Source organism: Pyrgilauda ruficollis, unplaced genomic scaffold, assembly GCF_017590135.1.
Source record: "Pyrgilauda ruficollis isolate IOZ18807 unplaced genomic scaffold, ASM1759013v1 scaffold25, whole genome shotgun sequence".
Lineage (NCBI taxonomy): Eukaryota > Metazoa > Chordata > Aves > Passeriformes > Passeridae > Pyrgilauda > Pyrgilauda ruficollis.
Genome location: NW_024523822.1, coordinates 7,710,299 through 7,722,556, shown reverse-complemented (window position 1 = coordinate 7,722,556; position 12,258 = coordinate 7,710,299). Strand labels below are relative to the sequence as shown.

The following is a 12,258-nucleotide window of genomic DNA, read 5'->3' as shown; positions in this document are numbered from 1 at the left end:
GTGCTGTGTCCAGTTCTGGGCTCCTCAGGACAAGACAAACATGGAGCTGCTGGAGTGGGTCCAGAGGAGGGCTGCAAAGATCATGAGGGGACTGGAGCATCTCTATTATAAGGAAAGGCTGAGGGAGCTGGGCCTGTACAGACTTGAGAAGAGACAACACAGAAGCGTCCTCATCAATGTCTAACAGTCTCTGAAGGGACGGTGTCAAGAGGATGGACAAGGTTCTTCATGGTGGTGCCAAGCAATAGTGCAAGAGGCAATGGGCAGAAATTGATGCACAGGAAGTTCCACCTGACCATAAGGAAAAACTTCTTTATTTGTGTGGGTGCACTGGAACAGGCTGTCCAGAGAGGTGGTGGAGTCTCCCTCACAGGAGATATTCAAGAAGCATCCGGACCCAATCCTGTGCCGTGTGCTCTGGGATGGCCCTGCTTGAGCAGGGAGGTTGGACCAGATGACCCTCTGTGCTCCCTTCCAACCTTGTCCACTCTGTGACTCTGTGAAAACAAATCAGAACTACAGCCATGGTGCTGAATCCTTTTAATTGGAATATAAAGATTTAGATCCCAGTCTGAAGAGACTCATTCATCTATTCTGAAGTCTGGAATGAATCTTGGTGGGAAAAAGCCTGGAGAGCCTTGGTGGACAGAAACACATTGTGCTGAATTACTTTGGAAAAATCTATTAAGCTGAATGAAACACAGTGTTTTTCAAAACTACTTTGACCAGTAAAGTTCTATCTATAGAAATACCAAACATTTCCAACTTAAGATGTATTTAAAATCTTTGTCTTTTGATTTGGTATGATTTGTTTTTTAAAACTCTGTAATTATTAAAGTTGATTTAACTTGGGCTCAGTGAAAAATAATATGTAACTTTTCTACAGATAAAAAAATCCAGCTTGGTGGTATTTTGAGGAGTAGCAATCAGCAGTAATGACTGACAGATCTAAACACTCATCCTCTCAGATAAATTTCCAGTGATAGCTTTTTAGCAGTTACATGCTTCTCTGTTTGTCCTATAAACTATAATCTCTTCCTCTGACCAGCTGTCCTTTGGCAAACATCTTCATAACCAAAAGTAATTCCCTTTCACTCTTATGAAAATTGACCTACTCACTGAAAAGAGCTACTCATCCATAAACCTACTTCTAAGTCAGCAGAGGTCTCTCATTACCAACACAAAAGTTAAAAACCCCTCAGTGTGGGTTGTGTTTTCCAAAGGGGAAGCCAGAAGAGGGAAGACAAAGACAGAAGGAAAGATCAAGTCAGTGTAAATATATTGTCCTTCTCTACTCAATATCCACTTCGTAAATGACAGCTACGGTGATGCCACCTTTGGAAAACTAACAATGCAACGAAATTTCAGTTCTACTAGGAAGAATCCAGCTAGGATCCAATTACTGAGAGATACAGAAAAAACCCTAAAATATTGAGCATCTTAATTTCCTCTAAAGCTGAAAATTTAGTTAAATCATTTTATCTGATGACTGCAGGTTTCCTTTTATTCCTTTCTCAAGGCAAATTATGTTCAGCCTGTTTTGGCTTTGACAAAGCTCACAGTGCTTTGATTTTGCTCACCCATCCAGGGTCTGTGTCTGAGAGCATGTTTCTATCCTCTCATTTTTCACTAATGTTACATTCCCTTAATACAATAAAAGTAGCACTAGGGAGCTTTCTTGGGCATTTGAATTGACTTCTCTAGACTGTTAAATCATTAGAATAGTTCCTGATACTGTTGTCTGAGGACAGTTCACATTTTTTCAAGCAGTCCTCAGACATGATACAGGAAGCAGCATGAGCCAGGGATCATCCTCTGTGGACAGAACTGGTCTGTGAGCTCAGGGTATCCCCCAGCACAGAAGCAGACCACGTTGTACCACGGTGTCAGTGTCAGAGAGCAGTCCAAGGTACCAGCTAAGCTCAGAGGCCAGCTGACTCCATCCATAGTGTTAAACTCACCATCCTGCTCAAACAGAGTGGCTGCATGCAAGAGGCCTCCTAGGAACAATCCCTGTAGGGATTATTCTCTGTACCTTCTGAACCACACATGGTGATTGCTAGTCACTGTGGGCCAGAGACAGCTCCAGCCATTTAACAGCAACAATAATGGTGGAGGTCCAGTGCCCAAGAATGTGCCCAGCACTGTTTCATTTCCTCAAACATTTCCATTTGGGCATATTCAAACGGAACACATTCAAAGACTAGTGTTTTAGATGGTCATTTTTCAAAAGTTTTTGCAAGTTGGTTGTCTTGAAAACACTGCTTGTTTAAAAATGAGTTAGTTATTTTCTGGTACTGTCCCACATCTTTATGACTCCTTAGTAATTTTTTTTTTCTTTTTCTTAATTTAGATATTACTTATTTGGTTTTATCCTAATAGATGAAAATGGATAAATGTTAAAGAAGGCTATTGTTGTATGCAAAGCAAAAGGAGGGCAGCTCAGTTTGGTAAACACTACAACAAAGTTTACACATTGAAAAAGTAATTTATAACAAGTAAATATTAGCTCCATTAAGATGTTATAGAGTATGACAATTCAAACAAAAAGAATTAAGAAAAAATGAGATCATAGAATAATTATTGCCTGAGCAGTCTTTAATGGTAATTTTAATGTTTTGTGTTTCTCAGCTTACCCCCAGTAATGCATATGCAATAATTACATGCCCTGTGACACTGCCAGCAGTAACACCAGCTGTATTTTTAGATTTTATCCTTGAGTAACAGAACAAGCCTTTACTCAAAAGTAAATAAAAGGAGGAGAAAACTATTCTCCTTGTTAGTATATTTTACAACTTCTTCCTAAATGTCTCTTCTTTCTTTACCATCTTATTATTTCATTTTCCCTCAAGCCTGTCTTCTTTTTACAACTTCTTTCCTTATAAATCTCTCTGTAACTCCTACAAAATTTGTTAAAAGATGTATGAATTTCCTGGGTGTCAAATATTTTTTTATTGAAGTCCATAATTCTGGTTTTCCCTAGCTAAATATCCAGCTAGAAACATTGTGTTTGACATGTTCTCAGATAATTCCAAAATATTTCCTAGGTCATCAAGAATGTTTAATCTTCTTGTCATAAAATTATACAAGTAAATAATAGCCAAATTTCCAATTCATTCATAAACATACCAAGTGCAAAATGCTTTGGGAAACACATTTTGTGATTGTGATTGTTGCAAAGAATAAATGAAGAAGAGCACTTATTCCAAGCACTTCTGTCCCTAGTGAGACATTTTGAGTAAGTTAGCTTCCGCTCCTTTTAGGTTTTTTTCATTTCCATTCAAAGATGGACAAAGTATGGTATGGCACATTTCAGATATAATCATAGCTAGTTCCTAAAGTAAACATTAGAAACTGCTCAATACCCCTTTCCTAGCCCACATACATGCTACACTTGATTCTGCAGGTGATGCCACCGTTTCCCAGCTCTGGGACAGGCCATGGATCCAAGACCTGCCCCTGTACTTTCTGGCCCTATCCTTACTGTGAATATTTCCCCAAACACACAGGCCTATGGCCCTAACCCAAACATTCATTATGAGTTTGGCAGTTCACCCATTTTTCCTTACAAATTTCTTCATCTGGGAACAATCTCTAAATGGAACACAGCCTCCAGACATTTCTTTATTGCCTCTGACAAAATCTTTTCTGAACTTCCAAAATTTCTGGGACAACTATACAGCATGAGGCTCTTGTCCAGAGATTTCCATTTTCTTCTACATGCAAATGCTTCACTATTAGTCACTGCAGTGACTAAAGTAGTATATTACTTTGTTCTCATTTCACCTCACTATTTCTATTCCTTCCCCGTCACACTTTTCAAAATAACAAGGTCATTATTAACACTAAGTCTCTCTTAATCCAAAGTCCCAGAACTGACTCATAGTGTTTCTTCATTTCTTTACCTATACTGGTGGCTCTCTGGTATGAAGCCAAAGTATGGTGTAAGGATAGTCTCAAGTTTCTTAGTTCTTTCTGCATATTTCAGCTGCTCTGAGACAGAAACTATTGGGTTTCCTGACAGGAGTCAAACCTGCTTTCACAGTCAGGAGGACCAGGGTGCAGGTTGTTTTCCTTGCAGGCAGTGGAACACCTGCACAGAAGGATAAAGTATCCTGATATCCCCATGCACAGGGCAACATGAAAACCTACCCACCACTTTTCTGACAGAAACAAATGTCATGTGCTCTCAGCTAAGGATAGCTTACGCCCATGAGAGATGAGGAATTCATTTTCTGAGCCACGATGAAGAAACTCATGGTACACACAGTAATGCTACTTTGCATCCTGCTCCCACAACCAGCCTGGAAGCACTTACTCTGACTGTGACTGTCTTTTCCTGCACTCACCTGTAAAACATCAAATCACAACCAACATGAAAAAGGTGATTGTATGGGAGAAGGTGATCTTTTTATCTTTCTGCTTGAAGATCTGAGACTCCCATCCTGCCTGAGCTACTTAGGGTGCTGTTGGTGACACAGAAATTATTAGAGAGAGAATGGATATAGAAAGTAAACAATTGTTAGTAGCAGCATAGACAATCTAGAGAAAAAAAATGTGACCTTACTGAGTTTGTGGTGTCCTGCTTTCAGGATATTAGCTTAACATTTTAAAAACTTTTATCAATACTTTTTTTTAAAGTTGCCCATGTCTTTGTTTACAGGGAAAGCTGTTAGCAACCTCAACATTACTCACTGATCAGCTGACCTGAAACCACATTTTTCTATCTATTGGTAACGGTCTAAGTATTAGATTATTTTCCAGAACAAATTCAGAAACAGCATGAGGGAATAGTGCTGTATACCATTCCCCCTGTCTCCCAAAACATGTGGGACATCATGTCTACCGGTGAACCAGCAGTTCTTCCGTTTCAACAGTACTTAAATAAGATGGTGTCTTCAAGGTTCCAAAGCAATTTGAAGCATGTTGTCCTCATCCACAACAGTGTCTGAATACCCACTCATGCCTATAAAATGAGATGTTCTTGAAGTCATGCAAATACTGTTTCTATGATTTTCAAATTAATTTTGTACATATGTACTTTTTAAATTAAGAAGGCAAAATGCTCAAAATGAAGTCAAAACCAGCACACTGCTGAATGTCAGTATTCTTTCTTTTGGCCTGATTTTTTCTTCAAGATATAATACACAGAGGAGGCTTTGAGCTCCTTGAGAATATACTCATAACAACAGTTTTTTTACTCACAGTAATATTCCTCACTGAATAATTGTCAAGGAAAACTTTTTCAAACAGAAATGGTATTTCACAGTAATTTGTGGGGGCTGTAACAAACAAATTCAGAAATACAAAGATCATTTGATGTTTAGTTCATGACTCAAGTTTTTTTCTGTAACAGCAGATATTCTTTCATCCTGTGGAAATATTACAAATTACCTTTAAAAAAAAGGAAAAGAGGAAAAAAAAGGGTGGGGGAGGGGCAAATTAAAAGAATAAGAAAAAAAAAACAACGAAAGAAGGGAGGAAGGAGGGAAGATGGAAAAGGCTTTGTTAGAGGGAATACACATTAAAGAAATACAATCCAATTTGTTGTGATGCTGGAAATCAAATTATATTCCATATAATTTAAATTACAGAAATACCCCATAGGTGACTTAAAAGTGAATGTGATTTTGATACATGAAAATTAATAATGAATACTAAATACAAGAGTTGGCAAGCAGAATGTTGTTCTGTGGTTAAAAACTGCTAGCACAGATCAAAATCCAAACTTTCGGATCTCCATGATAATTGGCTACAGATGAGCATACTCAGATTAGGACATAAATCCCTGAGGTCTGTCACGGTCCCAGCTAGTCCTCATGGCTCATTAGCTGGGGCTGTTTAAGGGATAACAGCTGCTGCAGGAACAACTGGCTGGGCAGGGATATGGTTGCTGATCACATCTCTCTTTCTCAGATGCTGGGATTTCTCTGAGGGGCTGGGGAGGCACAACCTTAGCAGAAACCAGGCCACCAAGCCTCAAATCCACAGAGAGAGGGTGTTCTACTGTGCATAAACCCCAGAATCTGAAAAAGCAGCTACTGTGGGGGAGAGGCCAACAGCTGAGAGATTAAGATGAGAGTTAGCATAAAGTTCATGGATGGCCTCTCAGTTATTGAAACAAGCACTACTGAGAAGCAAAACACACCATTGCTAATATTGCCTTGCAGCACAATGATTGCAGTACGTATCTACACACCTCAGAAGGAAAAACCAGGTGATTTTGCAGGCTGTAAAATGCTTTGTTTGCTTTCTTTCCAAACATAACGTGTTTCTAGTTATATGGCAATATCATGTTTTGAATAGAAAACTGATAGGTAAATAAATGGATAGGTATTTGATTACCCTGTATCCTTACAAAAACTTGGCTAGGATTTTGCTTGAATTTTAACTACTTATGTGGTAATTCAAAGGATATAATTTGCAACAACTTCCTGCCTTCATCTGCTGCATGGAAGAGTTTTCATCTCCCCCAGTACAGTATGTCTAACACATATAGTTAACTGTGACATAATTCGCATTTCAGTTGCAGTACAGACTTCAGTTACAATAATTCTACTTTCTGACAGGATTATGTCTGAGGACATAAAACTTGTCAGGCTTGCATTTGTGTGAAGAAATTACACATACATACGCTGAGGCTGTGAATTAGCTCCTTACAGCAGAAAGCATCCCACATTGGCTCAACAGTCCACATTAGCAGAATTTAGAGATCTCTGGTAAGCTCTTACTGTATAAATATACAATGAATTAAACCAAAATTAAACAGGAATCTTATCTGCACTCCACAGAAGCATGATGGTTTGGGCTCACTTCTGTCACATGCTTTCCCTCCTGATTTGCTGCTAAAATAACTCAGAATGTTTAACCTGATAATGTCTTAAGACCTAAAGTTACATACATTCAAGTTTAAGAACTGGGTTGGAGATAAGAATCCTTGGATTAATTTTAACTGGCTGTAGCAAGTGATTCACAAACTTAGTGAGTGTTCCACATAGTTCCTATTACTTCACTTCATATTATTAGTGGAGTCATACATATACAAGCAAGAGACAAATCATTGTATATTTTGTTGCAAAATATAATTTAATGCAGAGAGAGGCATTTGCGTTTTGCAGCAGCTTCCACTGAACAGGAGCCAAGTACACTTCCTTCTTGGCCTCCTTTCCCCTGTTTTAATTTTGCGCAGTATCCGTTAATTTTTTGTTGTTTCTTCTGGTATCATGTAATATCTAAAGGAATGCCCCCTAAATTAACTTTTCTCCTTAAACAGTTATTTTCAAAATCATGTAGCTGCATGTTTCATATTCCTAAGGAACAGAGAAAATATTATTGCTTAGAATAGTATTCTACATTCTAGCTTTCACTGTATTCACTACAGCTTTCCTGCATTTACTTCAGATCTTTCCAAAGAAGTATGCCCATATGAAATGAAATACATGCCCAGTTTACTAGAACAGAGTTCATCAAGAAAAAAAGCAAACACAAACACTTGTGGGGTTTTTTTCTTACAGTGTGGGAATTTTGATTTGCTTTGTTTTGTAATAAATTATTAAGATGCAGTAGGGCCTAAGTCCCAATTCTGCTTCAGAAAAAAACCTCATAACTTCAAATACCAAAAAGGCGCTACATCTTGGATCTACAAGGACGGGATGCACGTTGCTTCTAGACATGAAACCTGCTGAAGGATGCTGTAGACCTCTCACTGGCCTTGCAAACACGGAAAATCACCACTCTGGACAACTGACCTTGCTCTTCATCAGTCTGTTTAGGTGCAGAAGTCCATTTCATTATATCTGAAGGGAATCAGCTAATCTAACAGATTAGTCATCTTTGTAACCATGTAGCAAGTATATCACTGCTTTTCTTTAGAAAAAAACAAAATATTATTTTCCTTTCACAAATCAGGATAAACCAAATTTGATCCAAACTCTGGATCAAAGTACTGATGAAGGGAAAAAGAAAGCAAAATCTAGTTCATATGTCAGACAAGGGGAAAGGTGACTCTTATCTGCTACAGGAAAGAGAAACTGACATCTTACATCTTTCTGTTGTTTCACAAGATCCTGCACAACCATGGAAACAATTATTTAAAACATAAATATACCTGGACGAAAACAGCATTTTCAGCAACATAATACAAATTCTTTTATTACTTGAAATACATGCATACCTAATATGTTGCAAGAAAGACTTAAGAAAATGTTAAAAGTTAATTAATTTGGCACAATTGACAAGTTTTTTATATTTGGAAGTCTGACTCAGTGTTTAATAAAAGAAAAACCTGCAAAGCAGTTTGGCTTTCAAGGGCCACATAGTGAGAGTTCCTAAAACTCTATTTCCAATAGATCCTTGAACAAAATATTTCAGCTCTTTCACAGAAATTACTAGCTATAGCAATAATAATTTTAAACAGCAATAAGCAATGCAAAGACCTGCCAAATTAAAACAATGTGCATTGAGATTTAGTTGAAAAATTGCTGAATAAGAAAAATATATATCTTTTCAGACACAGTTCATTCCTCCAGAAGACTTTACTAAAATGTATAGGAAATTAGACCTAACAAGACTATTAAGAAATCTATGAAGTATTAGTGCATGGCTGATGAAAAATTAAATCCTCCTAATCCTGGATCTCAAAGAACTTTTTTCTCTATATGGACAATTCCACAGAATTTTTCATCCATTGCATTTTACTTATTTAACTTGACAGTCTCCTAGAACAATGACTTTTACTTCTGTACTTGGACACCACTGTATTTTACCAGTAAATAGTTACCACAGCAATACACTTTTGTTTTAAAAATGGTGAAAAGAAGAAAAAAGGAATAAAAGTATTTTAATACTGCTATACTTACATAGCATAAACTTCCATTTTAGTCCTGAAAAAGAGACTTCCATCCAAAAAAAAATCCAACCCCCAACCTTAGAATTTATTACTTTTCCAGGTACCCGTTGGTTCTTTGCAGCTATTTTGCTCCATTTTGCCTGCCAAGCAAGTCTTTACACAACTGCAGCAATTGTCATCACTACCACTACTTATTAAATGCATACTACATAGAATGTGACAACTTCTAATCCCTGTTAAATTGCTGGAATTCTGGAGTGATTTTATTAAGTCTATTACTTGATGTCACAGAGATCATGTTTTGGCCCTGTTCTTTCTCATGCCATTTATGGAACACTCAACTTTCCAGCACAGTGGCACTTTACACATTCTGTTCTTTACAGAGAGGCATGCTTTTACCATGCCGCTGTTTCTATACATTGCTGCACATAAGCAGGTGACCTAATTTCTTGAAACAGAGTGCAAGGCCCAAGAGTCTGACTCCAAACTGCCACGTACTTTTATAGGCTGGCTCAGAGAATGTTCCAAATTTTTTGCATCATTTAATGTCTTGAAGAGGTTCCTTTAGCCAGAACTGTTTGCATCCTGCACATGCCAAACTGAGTAGGGATCCAGTGGTTTCCAAATGCAGGGACCAGAAATCTCTTGGCTTTTGAAAGAAGAAATAAATAATTTAATCTATATGTTTTGATTTATACTGAGTGCTACACCCTTTTATATATTTTCCACTATTTAAATTTGAAAAAGAGGTTATAAAAGGAATTTTTAAAAATCACAAGGAAAATGGCAACTGAGAAATGTGACACTTTCTCCACATAACACCTTGCCTCTGCATTCATTTTCTGCAGAGATGGACAGTTTATTTCTTAAAGTAATAAGTTCACTTAGGGTATTTGCTAAATCCTAAAATATTCAGGAAGAGCTCCTATATAATCACATTTTAGAATTTAGGATTTTAGAAAGTTTGAGATTCTTGTTAAGCAAGGTGTGAATGTGGATATTTCTCTTTGTTGTCCTACATCCATGGTTTCTTAAGAATTAGATCTCCAGAGCTGTGGTTTTCAGCCTTCAGTAGCAGAACCCCAAGTGTTTCAGGACTGTGTCTATTAGTTTTGGGGAAGATTAATAAGAAATGGAAATCTGTTATATTTTGTTTTAATTTGCCCTATTGGAATTGAAAACCAATGTTTTTAAGTTAACAGATTGTGAATGGTACTTTATGGAGTTTTACATCATTTAAAGGATTACATTTTATTTAGACAAAGCATTTCACTGATAAAACTTGCTGCACTCCTCTCTGTCACCCATTCTCCCATATTCTTGCTTTCTTCCCAATGTATCTTCTGCAGGACATTTCACATTCCTCATGTTCATGGGTTAGGCGACCTTTATGGAGTCCACTTACCATCTCCCAGTGGCTGGAGAGAGGTATCTGATGACATCTACCACTGATGGAAATCATTAATCCCTAATGATAGGCTGTGTCCAAACCCCATCCATGCTGTGTTTTCATAACCTGACAATTACTTTAAACAATTAGCAAAAGACAGTTATTCTAAGTCACAAACTGTGAGGAAACTAAAAAGTTGACTGTGATACACAAGTGATGACCAACAATAGAGAGATGAACCTTATGTTTTAAAACATGACAGCCCACAAGCTGAAACTGATACACCCTGTCCTAAGATTTTTGGCAAAAGAGGAAAAAATTACCTCATTAGAAAAAATTACTCATTATAAATAAATCTGACAAAATAAAGGGATTAGCATCAAGTAATGTAATGACAAGCCTCATTTCAATAGCCACAGATTTCTATTCAATCATCTTTATGCACATTACACACATGCAGACGGGTAAAACTTTCCAGCATGGTAAAAGGCTCATTTGACAGAACCTCCATGGACCAGCATGTATTTCCTCTAAATACTGAAAATAAAGTTGTTTCTTTTTTTTCAAGCAAACAGTCCAGTAGCAAATATTTATTTAATATCACATACATGAAATAAATCTGGTACCCCAAAAGTAAAAAACTTCTTTCAACAGCTGCTACCTGGTCAACAAACTTTGCAATCACTGCTGGCAAATGGAAATCTCCTTTTTGTTATAGACTAACTCAGCCAAGGTTTGGCCAGCTGCTTATGCCTTTTATTATTTGTACTTGAGACAGCTTTTGGTAGTGGTGTTTAGGGTATTTTGTGTGCAACTTACCCAGTAGAGATTGTGTGTTAACATCCCTTCTGCGGGTGAAATGTCTTCCGGGGAGATCCTTTGCCATGACAGTGGAAAGCAGAGTGTGTGCAAATAGCAGAAGGAAACATGCAATCATTTTCTTCATCTTCGTGAAACAGAGGGACATGCAAGGATGTAACACTGCAAGAGTAGAAAAGGAGATTAAGTTCTTTGATTACATAAAAAGAAGCAACAGAAGACATCAGTCACCCAGCAGCATTGCTTCCCTTCCATCACATACAAACATGCAGACACATGGGCACTGAATAATACCTACAACTTTAAGAAATAAGGTTTACACAATAACACAGCAGTTGGCAGTCCCTGTATACCTTTCTAAGTATTGTTAGTTGAAGTCCATAGTCAACATTGACAACAATTTATAATAATCAAGTATTTTTAAACCAAGAAAAGGAAGTTTGTATCACTCAGCCTGTCAGTAGAAACAGGTTTGAGGAGGACACAAATATATTTTTGTTACTCCACTCAGTGCTCCTTTGCAATTTTTTTCACAAGTTCCTGTAGTCTGAGGAATTCTTGCTTCAGAAAATCTTGGATAATTAAAAAAGAGAGAAGAAAATATATTTCAGTGAACTGGTGACAACTCATGCTTACTTTTCAGAAGACAGTCCATGGTTGCTAACATGAAGATACCAGTGCAAGATTAATCTTGCTTGTAAGAACAGACTCCTGGGGATTGGAAAGAAGCTTGCCATAAGTTCTGGAGCAATTTTAGCATACAGAAGAACAAATTGACAGCCAAAATTCCTACACTAAGAGATGATTCCTGACCAGGAGCCTGTTAATGCATAATGAAAATCCATGGCTAACTCTGCCACAAACAGAAAACTAAGACTGACATGCTAGAGACACATTTTCTGGCTGTGCTCCCCATTGGTGTCTTCCTCAGACAGAGGCTCCTTCTACGCTCCCCCAAACATTTATTGTCATGGTTGAGAGCATCCCACAGGAGCTGGATTCAGTCTTGGAGTGGTGATACAACGAAACTTAGTAAAGATCTCCCCTAGGTGTGCAAGACATGGATAGAGCTACCCACTTTCATAACAAAGAACTGTTTTAACTGAATCTGAGCGGAACTTCTGAAGCAGTGAAAATTTTAACAGTTATTCTTGGTGAAGTAACTAAGACTTGAAAACAATTTTAACAGGGCCCTAAACCT

The 12,258-nt window shown here is 37.6% G+C and overlaps 1 protein-coding gene across 2 annotated transcripts in view; it reads right to left on the bottom strand.

Annotated features, from left to right (window-relative positions):
* MATN2 (matrilin 2) overlaps positions 1–12,258 on the bottom strand; it is a 68,321-nt gene that overhangs the window by 48,002 nt on the left and 8,061 nt on the right. For both annotated transcript variants that reach the window (XM_041470910.1, XM_041470911.1), the window contains exon 2: positions 11,058–11,219. In XM_041470910.1, coding sequence (XP_041326844.1) covers positions 11,058–11,205 — 148 coding nt within the window. In that variant the 5' untranslated portion in view covers positions 11,206–11,219. The remainder of the gene's footprint in view (positions 1–11,057; positions 11,220–12,258) is intronic.